Source organism: Papaver somniferum, chromosome 5 (genome assembly GCF_003573695.1).
Source record: "Papaver somniferum cultivar HN1 chromosome 5, ASM357369v1, whole genome shotgun sequence".
NCBI lineage: Eukaryota > Viridiplantae > Streptophyta > Magnoliopsida > Ranunculales > Papaveraceae > Papaver > Papaver somniferum.
The window spans coordinates 59,750,399-59,767,015 of NC_039362.1; the positions used below are offsets into that span (position 1 = coordinate 59,750,399).

Here is a 16,617-nt window from a genome sequence, read left to right on the forward strand (position 1 = left end):
TTGCCGCGCGAGTGATAAAAGAAAGGAGCTCTCTGGCTCGCTAATTATTCTTGGTTCATGATTATTTAGCTTTTCCAAATGGTCGCCCTAGTAGGTAACCGATAATCAGGTGAAATGTTGGACATAAGAAAAGTCATCAGATTTACAACCCAATATATTGGTTTCACTTTAAGATTTAAGGAAAAGATTATGTTGAGGTTATTAGTGCCACATTGTTGGGCAATCTAAGATCCCGTGATTTATAATTTCTCAGGGTCTCTCTACTCATTGCCAATTAGTTTTGAGTTGGATGCTCGTATTCTAATATGTTATCAGAGCAGGTTATTTGCGACGAGTCATTGACCGTGCCTTTATTCCGCGTCACCCGATTTAATTGTCCACGTGTTAAATCCAACGAGGCTACACGTGAGGGGCGTGTTGAGATGCCCTTATTCTAAGATGCTTCTGACTTTTGTATTATGTTTAGGCCATAAGTTGTTTTGGACGAATTAACTTTTTTTTGTCATATATGTTAATCATTTCTTCAACCTTCGTCGTTTATATTTCTGATCGATTAGAGAATAGTGTGTAGGACCAATCTGAAGCTAATTATGTTTAGACTAATTAAGCTAGTAGATTAAAGAGACAATAAGAAGTTAAGAACGCATTTAATATTAAATATTCTAAGACATATCACTCTCACCGAAGTTGGTGATGCTCTAACCAACTTTGGGATGCCATGAACCTAGCAACCTCAAAACATACTATAATCTATATATTCTGAAGGAAAAGAAGAAGAAAAATTCATAAAACACATACATCTCTATGTTGGTAATCTCCTAGCAACCTTATTATGAGAGAGATGCGGGTCTAATGCTGCTGCAAAAGTAAACCTCTCAAGGCATCAGCTTCAACACTAGTGATTTCCATTGAAGACATCAACTCGGATATTTTGTCACTTAGGTTGTCAACTTCTTTCTGTAAGCTGCTTATATAATTGCATGTCTCTTTTAAAGTCTTTGACATCGATCCCTGCAACCAAGAAAATCATATCATCATCAAAACCCTATTAAGTAATAATAATCCTGCTTACCATGCTAAATATAAAAAATAATATGCTAATATGTACTTAATTATTTACTTCAAAAAACGCTAAGTGCATTGCGAAACCCGTTTTATCTCATCAACTTTTTAACTCGTAAAAGTCTGAGAGGATTAGGAATATGATAAAATTAAAATTAGGTGCATGTGCTAAGTAAATACTATACCCTTGAGCTCCTACGACGAAGATCCGGTACTAATCTTTGTAACTTCAAAAGTAAGTCATTAAGCTCATTCTCTGTGATCATTCTTGATGAACCTCTACTTGTTGATGATGATCTTCTGCTAGACATAATGACTACAACAATCAGTATAAATATATGGAGCGGTATATAGATTCAATGAATAGCTACTGAACTGCAGCTAATTGCTAAAAAAAATTAGGGTTTCTCTTTAGTTCTAGTGCAAGTACTCTGTACTGCTAGCTAGATATACTACTTTGAGTGTATATTCTTGTTCATGCTATGAACTTATAACTCAAGATAGATAGAGATAGTGAGAGTAGAGAAGAAGGGAAGAAACTAGCCACTTAAATAGGAGAAATAGATATGTTTTTATTGTTATACGGGATTAGATTAGGTCCCATTTGTCTTACAATTTGCTAACATAATGGTCCTACGTCAATCAGGTGGTAGGGGCCTTACTAAATTGAGTTAAGTAATAATTCATGGTGACAGTTTATATTACTATTGTTGAGGGAATTTTCCTGATCAATTAGTATGTCAATTTAATTTAATTAGTATATTATCTCTATTTCAGTATAAATCCCTTAATAAGAAACTCGATTTGTTGTTTTAGCTGCAGGGGTTTTCTTTAATTTTTTTCGCGCGTCCCACCAGAAAGTTTCTTTGTCTTGTCTCCCTATTATGTATGTTGGGTTTGTTTATACATGGATGTGAAATGTGACCCTGGCCGTCTGTCTCATCACATTGTCCTCTTTCAGTATTGATTTTTGATGATCTATTCCCACCTTAATTAGGTTCACATGATGGTATTTAAGTAGCTTAGTACGTTTTAGCATTACATATACTGATGACCAAACTATGAAACCACACAGGTAACATGAACATTAATATACATCTATCATCTAAATATGAGTACATTGTAGATTAGACACAGTACTAATGTTAATTGTCTAGGAATCTTTAAATAACTCCGGTTATGTAGTGTGACGAGAAATCACAAGGGTTTAAATGTGGAAGAGGTTATGAAAATCCAAATTATGAGTAACCTGCGCTCTTGTTTTAGTTCGCAAGTAACAATTGTGGTTTAGTTTCTGAGATTTGTCAAAAGGTCTTTGTTGCTTTTTGTTTATCTTTTAACTTTTTATTTTGGCTGAGGTTGTTTCCCCTCTCTTTGATGTAGTCGCTCGTGCACAACTTGAATGCTTCTTATTACAATTCCTTTTGATCGATCAAAATAAAATAAAATATATAATTGCGCTGCGATGCTGCCAATTATCCTTAATATTATGACGCTTTGCTGTTGAATGACGCTGTGCAACCAAGTGGCGAAGTGTGATGTACCCCCTAAAGCCTCGTTTTATGTATGGGCGGCATTTTTTAATTCATCCCCCACTCCACAGATGCCTTATTTCGAGAGGGATTAATGTTATTTCGGTTTATTAATGGTGTACCGTGTAATAGAAAAGCCGAGACTATTGAGCACATTTTATTCTATTGTTATTTTTCTTGGCAGGTTCGGAACTACTTCGTAAGATCTTTTACGAATAAACGGGTTTTCACTAGCAACGTTCAAGAGAACTTTCTGGCTTAGCGTTTAAAAAGATTACTGGCTTAGCGTTTAAAAAGATTAAGAGGAAAGAATAGACAATTTTCTGGCTTGGCTTGAAGTGTGCGAACTTGTATGACCTAGAAAAAACCGTGGACGCGTTTAATTTGCAAACTTATAAACCTATTTGTTTAGTTTGGGGTTTGGTTATCTCATCTCAATTCTTACCAAAAAAAAAAAAAAAAAAAAAAAAAAAAAAAAAAAAAAAACTCAATGCCGAGACAAGGTTTGGCTTTTGATCAATCGAGCAAATGCAGTCACTAGACTATTTCAGTGGTGAAATTTGAAGACGAATAAAGATTTTCTAATCATTTTTTTGCGGAAGAATAAAAACCACTAAAAACAGGAGTGGAGAATCAAAGAACTCTAATTTCTATTTTCATTCTAGCATTAAGAAGAAAAAAAATATGATGTCTTTGTCTGGGATGTATTAGACGTTCACGTTGTTAGTTATTGAAGACTAATTAATTATTTCCTAAAGTTAGTCGTGGTTATTTAGGGAAGGGGTTTCCTAAACCGGTTAGGATTTTTGGTGGCCAAGTTTGTAACCTATATAAATAGGTAGTTAGGCCTTGTAGAATTGATGCATTGTGTAGAAAACGATTAAGAGATCGGTGAGAGATTTATTGTATAGCTTTTAGGTCTAAAGCTAGGGTTTCGTTGTGAGAGCGTATTGATGAGGAACAAGAGACAAGGTTATCGTCTCGGGTAATTGTTGCGGTGTAACCAAGGGTTTGTTGGGATTCACACGACGCTGTAATCGTTTTTCTTCATAGTGGATTTGAGTTAGTGCGGCTCAAAGTGGACGTAGACAATATATACAAGTTGTATGTATTGGTCGAACCACTATAAATCTTGTGTCTTGTAAGTTGATTTATCTTTCTCGTATTATTATGGTTGCTTGTGCTTGGTTTACTTATTATTCATCATAATATCTCAAGATTCGTTATTCCGCGGTTGTCAGTGATTATTCCCTAAGAAAATCCTGACAACTGGTATCAGAGCTCGGGTTAGAGCTTTAGGGTTTATCGTAGTACGATTGGAGTGGGAGTTATAGGTGATAATGACGAAAGTACGGTAGCTAGGGTTAAAGTTTTTAATGGGAAGAGCTTTGCGTTTTGGAAGTCTCAGATGGAAGACTACCTATATGAGAAAGACCTTGCTGATCCATTGGGTGGAGTTGCGAAAAAGGGAGCACGCAAAGACGATGAATGGACAACTCTTGATCGCAAGTGTGTAGCCGTGATCCATAGATGTCTAACGAAGGAAATCTACAATAGCGTACAAGAGGAAACTAGTACGAAGAATCTTATGGATAAACTTGAAAAGTTGTATCAAAAGTCATCAGCCTCGGGGAAGATTATGTTGTGTGAACAATTATTTAATCTGAAAATGCAAGAAGGCGAAGCGATTTCAACACATCTTGGGAAGTTTAAATCAATTATTTCCCAGCTTTCAAAAGTTAGTATTAGTTTTGATGATGAAGTTCAAGCTTTACGGTTGTTGTCGTCATTACCAAAGAGTTGGGAGACTGCAAGGACAACCATAAGCAATTCTGCAAGGAGCGAGAAGTTGAAGCTTGATGATGTGCATCAAAGGTTAATTGCTGAAGAGGAGAGAAGAATATAACAAGGTTATGTTTCTAGTTCTTCAAGCTCGGCTTTAAGTATGCATGAAGAAGATAGAGGCAGGAGTTCAAATCGGAACAATAACAACAAATCTAGATGGAAGTCTAGAGGAAAGTCAAGGGGAAGATCTCAATCCCGGACTAGAGGTGTTGTTGAGTGTTGGGCGTGTAAGAAAGTAGGACACTTCAAGCGCGATTGTCCGGAAAACAAAGGTGCTAATAATGATGGAAACAAAGGTAATCAAGAAGAGGTCAACGTAGTTGCAGCTGCGGAACCGGTGAAGGTCCTTGTTGATAACAAGAAGATGATTACGGAAGGTTTTCTACTACTCTCTGAGGACAAGCAAGATGAGTCTTGGATTATAGACTCGGGAGCTTCTTTCCATGCAACGGGTGATAAGAGTATTATGTTCTCTTATAAAGAAGGATGTTATGGCCAAGTATTCTTGGGTGACGGTGAAGCATGCGACATCATCGGTTTGGGTGATGTGATCTTGAAAGTTAATGGTTCGACATGGAAATTGAAGGATGTACGACACGTTCCAAATTTGAAGAAGAACTTGGTGTCTGTGGGCCAAGTTTGTGATGATGACTGTGAAGTTGTGTTAACGAAACACAATTGGAAAGTAAAGAAAGGGGCTATGGTGTTAGCTCGAGGAGTTAGAGTCAATACTCTATACCGGACTTCAGATGGAACTACTTTAGCAGTGTCTAGTAGTGGTGAAGACACTAACTTATGGCATAGAAGATTAGGGCACATGAGTGATAAGAACATGAAGATTCTATGTTCGGGAGGATATCTACCTAAGATGAAGTCTGTTGATATGAGTTTTTGTGAAGACTGTGTTCTTGGAAAGCAAAAACGAGTTAGTTTCAGCAGAGGAGGAAGAGACTTGAGAAGTGCAAAACTTGATTTGGTTCACACGGATGTATGAGGACCAATGATGTTGCATCTCACAGCGTATTCCAGTATTATGTCACCTTTATTGATGATCACTCAAGGAAGGTGTGGCTTTACTTCATGAAGAATAAGTTCGAGGTGTATGAAGTGTTTAAGAAGTGGAAAGCTTTGGTTGAAACATAAACTGGTCTGAAGTTGAAGTGTCTAAGGTCAGACAACGGTGGTGAGTATGACAAGACAAAATTCTTACAGTTATGTGCTACGAATGGAATTCGTTTGGAGAGGACATTTTCAAGGATACCACAGGAGAATGAAGTAGAAAATCGTATGAATTGGACGTTGAATGCACGTGCAAGGTGCATGAGGTTGCAGTCTGGTTTGCCCGAGACCTTCTGGGCACATGCAACAGAGACGGCTGCTTATCTAATTAACATGACACCTAGTAGTCCATTAGATATAAAGATACCAGAGGAGGTTTGGACTGACAAAAAGGTAAATCTTTCCTATTTGAAAGTTTTTGGTTGTGTTGGTTATGTTCATCTGAGACCCGGTGAGAGGTCTAAGATAGGTGCTCAAGCAAAGAAGTGTATATTCCTTGGTTATGGAATTGACACTTTTGGGTATAAACTTTGGGACTATGAGGGTCACAAAGTTATTAGAAGTAGAGATGTCACTTTTAATGAGAATGAGCTGTACAAGGACAGGAATACAACACAAGTTGAAGATGTCAGGTCAAGCAACGTCGATAAGGAGTTGTATATCGATATTGATGATGTTTCTGGAAAAAGTGTGGAACAAGAAGAGCATGATGTTGCTGATGGCAGAGAAGTACAAGTTGAAGAGACTTCTACTGCAGTGGGATTTATTCCTACAGTTTCACAAGAAGTACTAAGATCGTCAAGAACTCCTAAACCAAACCCAAGTTATGCTTTGAATTATCTATTACTTACGGATGGAGGCGAACCTGAAGATATTAAGGAAGCACTAGCGGCTGATGATTCAGGCAAGTGGAAACTTGCTATGGAGGATGAGATAAATTCACTTGATGAGAATGGCACTTGGGTGTTAGTAAAATTACCAAGAGGTAAGAAGCCGTTGCATAACAAGTGGGTTTATCGAATGAAATCTGAAGCAAATGGAGAAATTCGCTACAATGCGAGGTTGTTTATGAAAGGTTTCCAGCAAAAACCTGGTGTTGATTACAACGAGATATTTTCTCCAGTTGTGAAGATGACTACTATTCGAGTAGTGTTAAGTCTAGTGGCTTCTGAAGATCTCTACCTTGAACAGTTGGATGTAAAAACAGCTTTTCTTCATGGTGACCTATATGAAGAAATTTACATGAAGCAGCCAGAAGGATTAATAGTAAAAGGCAAGGAAAAGATGGTGTGCAAGCTAAAGAAGAGTTTGTACGGTTTAAAACAAGCCCCGAGACAATGGTACAAGAAGTTTGACAACTTCATGCATAGAAGTGGTTACTCACGGTGCAATGCAGATCATTGTTGTTACTTCAAAAAGAATGATTCTGACTACATCATATTACTACTGTATGTGGAAGATATGTTGGTTGCCGGAACATCTCTACAAGAAGTTGAGAATTTGAAGAAATAATTAACAAGTGATTTTGATATGAAAGATCTTGGTGAAGCAAAGCAGATTCTTGGTATGAGGATCATAAGAGACAGAGCTAAGGGTGTACTTATGCTTAGTCAGTCTGAATATATTGAACGAGTGTTGAAAAGGTTCAATATGGAGAATGCTAAACCAGTTAGTTCTCCACTTGGAAGTCAAATTCGTCTTTCAAGTATGCAGTGTGCGAAGACAGATGAAGAAAAGGAGTACATGTCTAACGTACCATATTCTTCAGCTATTGGGATTCTAATGTATGCTATGGTGTGCACAAGACGGATATTGCACATGCAGCGGGAGTAGTGAGTAGATATGCAAGCAACCCAGGAAAACAACATTGGGAAGCTGTGAAGTGGATTCTCAGGTATTTAAGAGGTAACACAAACGTACCATTCTGCTATGGAAAAGGTGGTTCTATTTTGAGGGGTTGTGTGGATGCAGACTTCGCAGGTGATGTAGATAAAAAGCGAAGTACGACCGGTTATGTTTATACTATGGGGTCAGCTGCAGTGAGTTGGAACTCACGATTACAAAAGTTGGTGACATTATCTACTACGGAAGCGGAGTACGTAGCGATGACGGAAACGAGCAAGGAGATGATTTGGTTACAAGGATTATTAGCTGAGTTGCGCAAGGAACAAGGAGATAGTGTTCTGTTTAGCGACAGTCAAAGTGCTATACATTTAGCCAAGAACTCAGCCTATCATGCTAGGACAAACCATATAGATATCCTTTATCATTTCATTCGGGATCTATTAGAAGAAGGAGAGTTGAAGCTCGAGAAGATTCTTGGTTCGAAGAATCCGACGGATATGTTTACCAAGGAGTTACATCAGACAAGCTAAAGCTCTGCAAGGCTTTAGTTGGTCTCTCAGAATGAGGATCTGGGAGGGGAGCCGCACTAACAATGAAGATGTTTTAATACCGTCAATCCAAAGTTGAAGAATGGAAGACAATCAATAAGTCTTCAAAGTGAGAGATCGTTAGTTATTGAAGACTAATTAATTATTTCCTAAAGTTAGCCGTGGTTATTTAGGGAAGGAGTTTCCTAAACCGGTTAGGATTCTTGGTGGCCAAGTTTGTAACCTATATAAATAGGTAGTTAGGCCTTGTAGAATTGGTGCATTGTGTAGAAAATGATTAATTCTTGTATAGCTTTTAGGTCTAAAGCTAGGGTTTCGTTGAGAGAGCATATTGGTGAGGAACAAGAGACAAGGTTATCGTCTCGGGTAATTGTTGCGGCGTAACCAAGGGTTTGCTGGGATTCACACGACGTTGTAATCGTTTTTCTTCATAGTGGATTTGAGTTGGTGCGGCTCAAAGTGGACGTAGACAATATATACAAGTTGTATGTATTGGTTGAACCACTATAAATCTTGTGTCTTGTGAGTTGATTTATCTTTCTCGTATTATTATGGTTGCTTGTGCTTGGTTTACTTATTATTCATCATAATATCTCAAAATTCGTTATTCCGCGGTTGTCAGTGATTATTCCGTAAAAAAATCCTGACACGCGTTCCTAGGGTCCGAAATTATCCCATGTCAGCTGAGATGGTTGCAGTACGAGCTTCGAGATGAAACCACTGGCTAGCGAAGGTTACAATTTTCTATTTTGCTAGTAGTTTTAGTCATTTTGTCCTTTTCTTTTTCAAGGAAAAGAAACTTTAACATTAACCAGATAAGTTTGCATCAAGGAAGGTGCATGGTAGCCAGGTTAAACACGGAATAGTGGCGTTAGACTCGTTCAAGTCCTGTGACTAAAACTAAAAGCACCAGAGTACCAGCAAGCTTTTCTATAACATGCTGAATTACCCCAAGGCCGAGTCTGGTCGATCAAAAAAGGGTATCTTTGAAGGAAAGGGTGGGGGTCAAGATAGAGATATCGATTCAGAGGAAGACGAAAGACGGTTGGGCAAGGATGGGGCAATAGAGATGGAGACAGTGATAGTAAGGTAATAATTAGATGGGATTTTTGGATGTATTTAACTACCTATGTTTTTGTTCCCCAAACACTCCGTAGCCGACACATAAAAAAGAAAATGTCATCGTACCCCATATATTAAATGCTACACGTGGCACAGCTGAAGTTAAGCTATATGTAAATGTGGGATGCACGTTGGTATGTTATATTGCCTGCTTTCCTCTTGCTCTATTGGGAGAATAGGATGTTACGGTCTTATTAGACCAGATCCTTCTCCTTTGTTCTCTTGTAATATCTTAGCACGTGTCACTGTTGGAGTTCGATGTAGTATTATTTTATTGATGAAATAGGATCCATTCACATGTGGCTCTATATTCACGTTTTTTAGTTACCTAAGTTAAAATCAACAAACGGGTTTTGACAAAGTTTAAGGTAATTATGGAATTTCCTTCTTTATCCTTAATTATTTACTAATAGAAAATTTTTTGTTTGGTTCTAAGCCCATAAGGTTATTTATAGTAGGGTCCAACCGCATTTTATCCTTATCCTAGGATCCAAAGTTCTTTGAAAACATGAAAATGACTAATATACCTTACTGTCTAAATACGTGTGAAATAACATACTTCTACCAAATCGGGATTTTATTTATCTGGAGGTCCAAATTTAATTAAAACATATAAATGACCAAAAATTTGAGTACATATCTGCTACATTGTTTACAAATTTGAGTGCATATCTCCACACTGCTTACAAATTTGAGTACATATCTGCCACACTGCTTACAAATCTGAGTACATATCTGCTACACTAATTACAAATCTGAGTATATATATGCCGCACTGCTTACATATAGAGTATGTATCCGTTGGACATATTGAACCTGTAAATGTGACCAGAATATAACAATATTAAAATACATCAACAAAACTAGCATCTATTTCAGTATTTCGCATACGTACTCATTGATCAAACCAAAATAAAGTGGCAAAACTATGAATAGAACAAAATCAAAAGAACTTTCTATCAGCACGACATATACGTACTGCGGATACATAAACTAAAAACTCAGTTGCATGTCAAGAAGTGATGAATCCATGAATATAACCGAATCAAAGCACATACTTCAGTATTTCACATACGAACTCATGGATCAAACCAAAACAAGTGGCAAAACTCTGAATAAAACAAAATCAGAAAAATTTTCAACCAGTACGACATATATGTACTGCGAAATTCATGAACTAAAACTCAACTGCATGTCAAGAAGAAATGATGAATCCATAAAATCTAACCGAATCAAAGCACATATTTCAGTATTCCATATATGTACCCTTGGATCAAACCAAAAAAATAAGAGAAAACCTATAGATTCATAGTAAACACAAAAAGAAAACAGTACGTCATATATGTACTGGTGGTTAATACACAAAAGAAAACTGAAAACAAACCAAAAACCATAAAAATATCATATCTACTAATGAAATAAACATAAAACATGATTTTTCATTTAGATCTGAACTTGTTTCATCAAAGTCCACCAGTATATCATATACGTACCGATGATTAATACACAAAAGAAACTCAAAAACATATAAAAAACAACCGAAATGAAACTAAAATCAACTGCACGTGAAAACCAAGTAATGAATCTATAAAAAAACAGAATCAAAACACTTTTTTTTAGTATTCCATATACATACTTCTAGATCGAAGAAGAAAATTATCCAAAACTACAAAAATAACAAAATTAAAGCATAATTTTTCAGTACACCATATATGTACTGCTGATTCATAATCTAAATTTCAGCTGCATGTGAAAAACAAGTAACGAGTCTATGAAAAATATAATCAAAACATTTTTATTTGAGTATTCCATATATGTAATTCTGGATCAAACAAGAAAAAACTCCAAAACTATAAAAAACAACAAAATTAGAGCAGTATATTTCAGTATACCAAATATGTACTGTTGATTCATAGTCTAAAAATCAGCTGCATGCAAGAGACACATCATGAGATCGAACTACAAAACCGCAAAGAGAAAGTGAAAACATCATGAAATTGATCGAATTATCATGATTCAGTTGAGAAACAAAACAAAAACAAAAAAGAACTGGAGAAAAGATTACATAACATACCTGTAAAACCACAAAACATCTTCACAAACTCTAGGTCTAAACTTCATAAGCGGCAGAAGAGGAGAGGGAGAGAGAGAGAACGGATCAGAGAAGAAAAAGAAAATTGAGAAAAGCTGGCTTTTATTTATGTTATATATAGTGAAGGCTATTTTGAGAATTCTTAAAATGCACGTAACAGGTTACATACGTGTGCAGGACCTGGACTTAAAAAATTGGGTCCATTTTTCTCTTTTCTTTTAATTATGGACCTCCGGTTACTAGGCTTTAGTGGGTGGACCTGCCACTAACTAAGAACACTATAATAATACATATAGGTAATTCCTACTTTACTAATTTCAATTCTAGGGTTTCTGATTTTTGCAATCAAAACACGTAGAATTCCTACTAGTTTGAATTTTAGTCGTCTAAATTGCATATTTGATCAACCCAATCAACCCAATTGCTTGAGAATTCCCAACTACATAGAAACCAGATTGATTCCTACTCTGCACTTGTTGATCTTCCTGATAGATATAAAGACTGTTTGATGTATTGAAGTTGTCAGTTTAGTCAATCATTGTGTTTCTCTCATTTTCCATAAGGCTAGTTCTGATGTTAAATCAAAGCTTTATTTAGCTTATTTTCATTTTCCTACTATGAGAATTTTATCGTGGATATGTCAGGGTTTTGGCAACCTAAGTACCAAGACTGTCTTAGGAATCTAATTAGATCTCAAAATCTGGATGTGATATTTCTTGTGAGACAAAAAAGAATGAATCCAAAATGTATCAATATCTTAGGAGATTCAACTACCCAAATTCTTGGTGCCATTCTTCTGCTGGCATCTCGGGAAGTATTGTACGTTTATGGAAGAGTGGTTTCCAATGTGACTTCGTACAAAAAAAATGATAAAAGAATAAATATTTTAATCTCTTGTGATGCTAGTAGGCCTGAATTCCTAGTTATTTTCCTCTATGGTTCTATATACTATAATGATAGGAAGGATCAGTGGAATTACATTAAAGATATTGGGAATAGGAATATTACAATGCATACTCATGAGAGACCAACCAATACTAGGCCTAGCACTTCTGAATTTCCATTTATTCAAGAGTCTATTACTAGTTTTGATTTAAATAATTTGGGTTTCTCTAGTATACCTTACACATGGTCTAACAGAAAATCCGATGACAATATCATTAGGCTAGACTTGACAGAGCTATGGGTAATAGTTTGTGGCTTAATCACTATGATAATGCTAAAGCATTTCATATTTATTCTATAGGCTCAAACCATATCCCAATTATTTTGGTGACTAATCTGCAGTCCCAAAATAGTTTCAAATAGTATAGATACTTTAAACATTGGGGTAAAGACCCAACTTGCAAATATTTAATTAAAAGTGCTTATAGTACAAATGTTAGAGGATCCAATGCATACCAAATGACTAATAGACTACGAAATGTGAATTATGAACTAAAAGTATGGAATATTTCACGTTTTGGTAATATAGATCACAAGGTTCGACAACTTAATGAACAGATCCATAATATGAATAATCAAACTCAATATATCCAGAATATAGATGCAATCAAACAATGAACATGATCTTGAGTACTGGCATAAAGTGCAGGAGGATTTCTATATGCAAAAGTCAAGAACTGATTACATAAAATACTATGATAGAAATATCAGTTTCTATCATACTTCTATGAACAGGAAAAGACACTTTAATCACATAGAATCCTTGCAGCTGAGTAATGGCCAATGGCCTAATGACATACAACAACTAGAAGATATATTGGTCAATCACTTAAATAACATTGGTACTACTACCAATCCAGTTCGGAATAGAGAATTCTTTAATTGCATACCTCTTGTATCACTGACGAGGATAATGTTATGTTGTTAAGATCTATATTTCTCTTGATGAAATTAGATAGACAATTAAACAAATGAAATGGCCCGGATGGTTTCTCTCCGGGTTTTTATAAGGAAAACATTGAGCTTCTTGAACAAGATGTCTGGAATATCACTAAGGATTTCTTTGAGAATAAACATATTTTAAAATAAATGAGTCATAATTTTTTATCTCTAATCCCTTAAAAAAAAAACCTTCATCCCAAGTTGACTTCAGATCAATTTTTTTGTGTAATGTTAATTATAAAATCATTTCTAAACTGATAGTCAACATGATGAAGCCTTTGCTTAGAAAAATCATCTCCCATTTTCAGGAAGCCTATGTGCCTAATAGAATCATTCATGACAATGTTATCATTTCCCATGAAATAGTTCATACTATGAAAATAACAAAAGCTAAGAGTGGAATCACGGGCCTTAAATTCGACATGTCTAAGGCATTTGATAGGGTATCGTGGTCTTTTATGATTGATGTTTTAAAATGCTTTGGGTTTTCTAATCATTGGTGTGATTTGATTTACAATGTGTCAGTACTACTAGCATATCTATTTTTCTGAATGGATCCCCTTGCAATGTGTATAGACCAACTAGGGGTCTGAGACAAGGTGATCCCTTGTATCCATACCTTTTTATAGTGTGTAAGGAGTCATTCTCCAGATACCTAATGCATTGTGAGAATCAACATTGAATCCATGGTGCTAGAGTCACTGATGAGGCACCTAGTGTGTCTCATCTTTTATTTGTTGATGACTGTTTGTTGTTCAATAAGGCAACAAACTATGAAGCAGAAAATCTAGTAGAGGCCATCACTGTTTTTAGTTCAGTATCTGGACCGATGATAAATTTTGATAAATCTGGATGTTCTTTCAGCAAAAAAGTTCACCCAGAAAAATGTGTGTCCCTTATAAGAACCCTTAATGTTAAATATTTAGGTATACCTCTTTTAATTGACAGAAATAAAAATGAATCTTTTGCTTAGCTAGCTGATCACTTTGATAACAGTGTAGCTAATTGGAAAGGTAAACATTTTACTCAGGTAGGTAGGTCAGTCATGGTCCTAAATGTCCTGAAGTCTTCCTTTGTCTATCATATGAACTCCTTTTTGATTCCTGACATTATCATATATCAAATGGAAAAATCCTAAAGGGACTTTTGGTGGGGAAAAAAGAATCAAGGAGGAGTTTGTATGAAACTGTGGCAAAAAAAATTGCACTCATAAGCATGTAAGAGGTCTAGGTTTCCGTGATTTAAAAAAGTCTAGTCTGTCTTTATTATCTAAAATTGACTGACGATTAATTCATAGTTCAGATGAGTTATGGTTTAACATATTGAAATGCAAGTACTTTAATAATAATCATCCTTTATATTATAAGAAGAACCAAGACTCGTCTTAGGTGTGGAAAGGCATTTGTAGAGGTATGGATATTGTGAAACAAAACTCTGTTTGGGAAGTTAAAAATGGAAGGAGTATTAATGCTTTTGAGGATAACTGGATACCTAATGTCTCAACCCCGACTTGTATCCAATATACTAATCATAATCTAGTTTTTGCTGACTTTATAGATCAATATACCAAGCAATGGAATGAAACCATGTTATATGCTTATTTTAATAGAGAAAATGTTGATAGGATTAAGCAGAGTAGAATGCCATATTCTGGTGAAGATAAATTGATTGTCCTCTTCTAAAAATGGAATTTTTCACTGTAAAATCTTCGTATAGGGCTCTAACTAGTATTGATCCTAATGGTGCTGCGTATCCTAATCCTGATCCTATTTTTAAGGATTTATGGAAAGCTCATCTTCTGCATAAAGTTCAGCTCTTTGTATGGAAATGTATTAGTGATATTCTCCCTAAGAAAGTCAGGTTATCTCAGTATGCGATTAACAATGATAACACTTGTAGTATGTGTAATAGTAATGTTAATGAATCCACTTAACATCTACTTTTACATTGTTTATTTACAAAATTCGTTTGGTCTGCAACTCCAAACGGTTATATCACTTTGCAGGATGCAGGTACTAATCCTACCATCAAGGATTGGATTGGAAATTGCTAGATAATAGTCAAGATGTAAACACATAGATTGAAATCCTCACTACAACATAGAGTATATGGAGGGATAGATGTTTTAAAGTCTTCCAACAAAAGACCACTCCATCCTTCTATTACGGCTAGATTGGACATAAGGCATGCCAATGATACTATAGCTTCTATGAACTATGATATTTTTCAGTTAGTTAATCCTTCTAACAGAGCTATGAATAATCAGACCATTGGTGCCCCTAATCCAGTACTTATGGAAAATCTCCCTGATGATTGCACTTTAATTTATTGTGATGCGTCTTTTGATGAAAATACTAATAATGCTGGCATTGGTATCAATATGACCACATGTGTAGGCATCTATAAGGGATGCAAAATAGTCAAATGCGTATAAGGGAATCCAGAAGAGGCGGAGTGTCTGGCGGTGCTAGAAGCTATCAAATGGGCGAAAAGATCTTACCTTTGTTAGTCTCTATAGTGATACAAAAAAAATTTATGGATTACTTAAAGAATAAAAATAACAGTATTTGTTGGTTCAGTAGTACCATCATAGATGATTGTTATTTGTTGTTAGAATCTTTCTCATTAGTTAAAACTAGTCATCTTAATAGAGATTTTAATTCAATGTTGATAAAACGACTAAGCATTATAGAAGATTCAATATTTGTAATGAGCGGTGGGAAATCATCCATGATTTTCTATCACAACATTTGTAAGATTTTAACGCAATACAATGCCTTCTTTCTTAAAAAAAATGCTAATTTTATTTTAGGATAATTAACATTTGATACATAGGTTTTGTCCAATGTTAATAATTGGTGTAATATTTTGCCTAAATTAATATTTGGTACTTGGACTTCACGTTGTACTGAATTGTCTATTTACGATCAAGACCCATTCTTCTTCATTGCAGCTTCATTCTCTCCCTGACTTCACATGAGTTCAAACACCAGCAACACCACAAGTATCCCAGTATAATTCCATCCCTTAAATAACCACCAATTCGATCTCCTCCGCATCATTGCTTCTCATCAACTTCAGTACCACTAGATTCGATCATCTGCAGGTACCCATTGTTCCTCTCAGCCTCTAACCCCATCACAACATGTGTTCTTCCTTGAATTGATTTCTCCAATCCATCTCGCTAAAAACGATCCAAACTCAAATTTGAGTTGAACCCATTCTTTTAAACCCTCAAATTCTTCTCAATATGTTTTATCAGTAGTAAATCTCAATTCCATTAAAGATCAACACCACCAAACCCTAATTTCTTCTACTATTCGTCACAACTAACAACAACTAGATTCATTTATTCTTCTCTAATTCGAACTCTATCTCAACTTCAATTCCTGCTCATTCTCATGAATTTCTCCATCTTCAATCATTTGTTCTTCTTCATCTCCACTGAACCAAACACATCTTCTATTTCATCAATTATAACTCAACCACTGATCTTCTTTTTTCGTTATTAGGTAACATGAACCACCATAGTTTTTCACTGGTTCTAATCTCTCTTATTTCGGCTGGGGAGGAAGAGCAGAGATGGAGACATGAACTGAATGAAGTGATTTTAGGGTATGATGTA

At 35.6% G+C, this 16,617-nt stretch overlaps 1 protein-coding gene across 1 annotated transcript; it reads right to left on the reverse strand.

Annotated features, from left to right (window-relative positions):
- Positions 1-634: 634 nt before the first annotated feature.
- Positions 635-1,567, reverse strand: LOC113277452 (transcription factor ILI5-like). The gene is made up of 2 exons (XM_026526543.1): positions 1,248-1,567; positions 635-1,011 (listed from the first exon to the last, which is right to left on the reverse strand). The coding sequence occupies exons 1-2, from the start codon at positions 1,371-1,373 to the stop codon at positions 850-852; spliced, it is 288 nt and encodes a 95-aa protein (XP_026382328.1). The 5' UTR covers positions 1,374-1,567; the 3' UTR covers positions 635-849.
- Positions 1,568-16,617: the final 15,050 nt, after the last annotated feature.

What these genes read in the sequence shown, in the direction of transcription:
- LOC113277452 (XM_026526543.1), bottom strand. Translation starts at nt 1,373, where the DNA reads ATGTCTAGCAGAAGATCATCATCAACAAGTAGAGGTTCATCAAGAATG. An exon ending in TTCGTCGTAGGAGCTCAAGG is followed by an intron (nt 1,012 to 1,247) that starts GTATAGTATTTA and finishes TCTTGGTTGCAG; the next exon opens with GGATCGATGTCAAAGACTTT.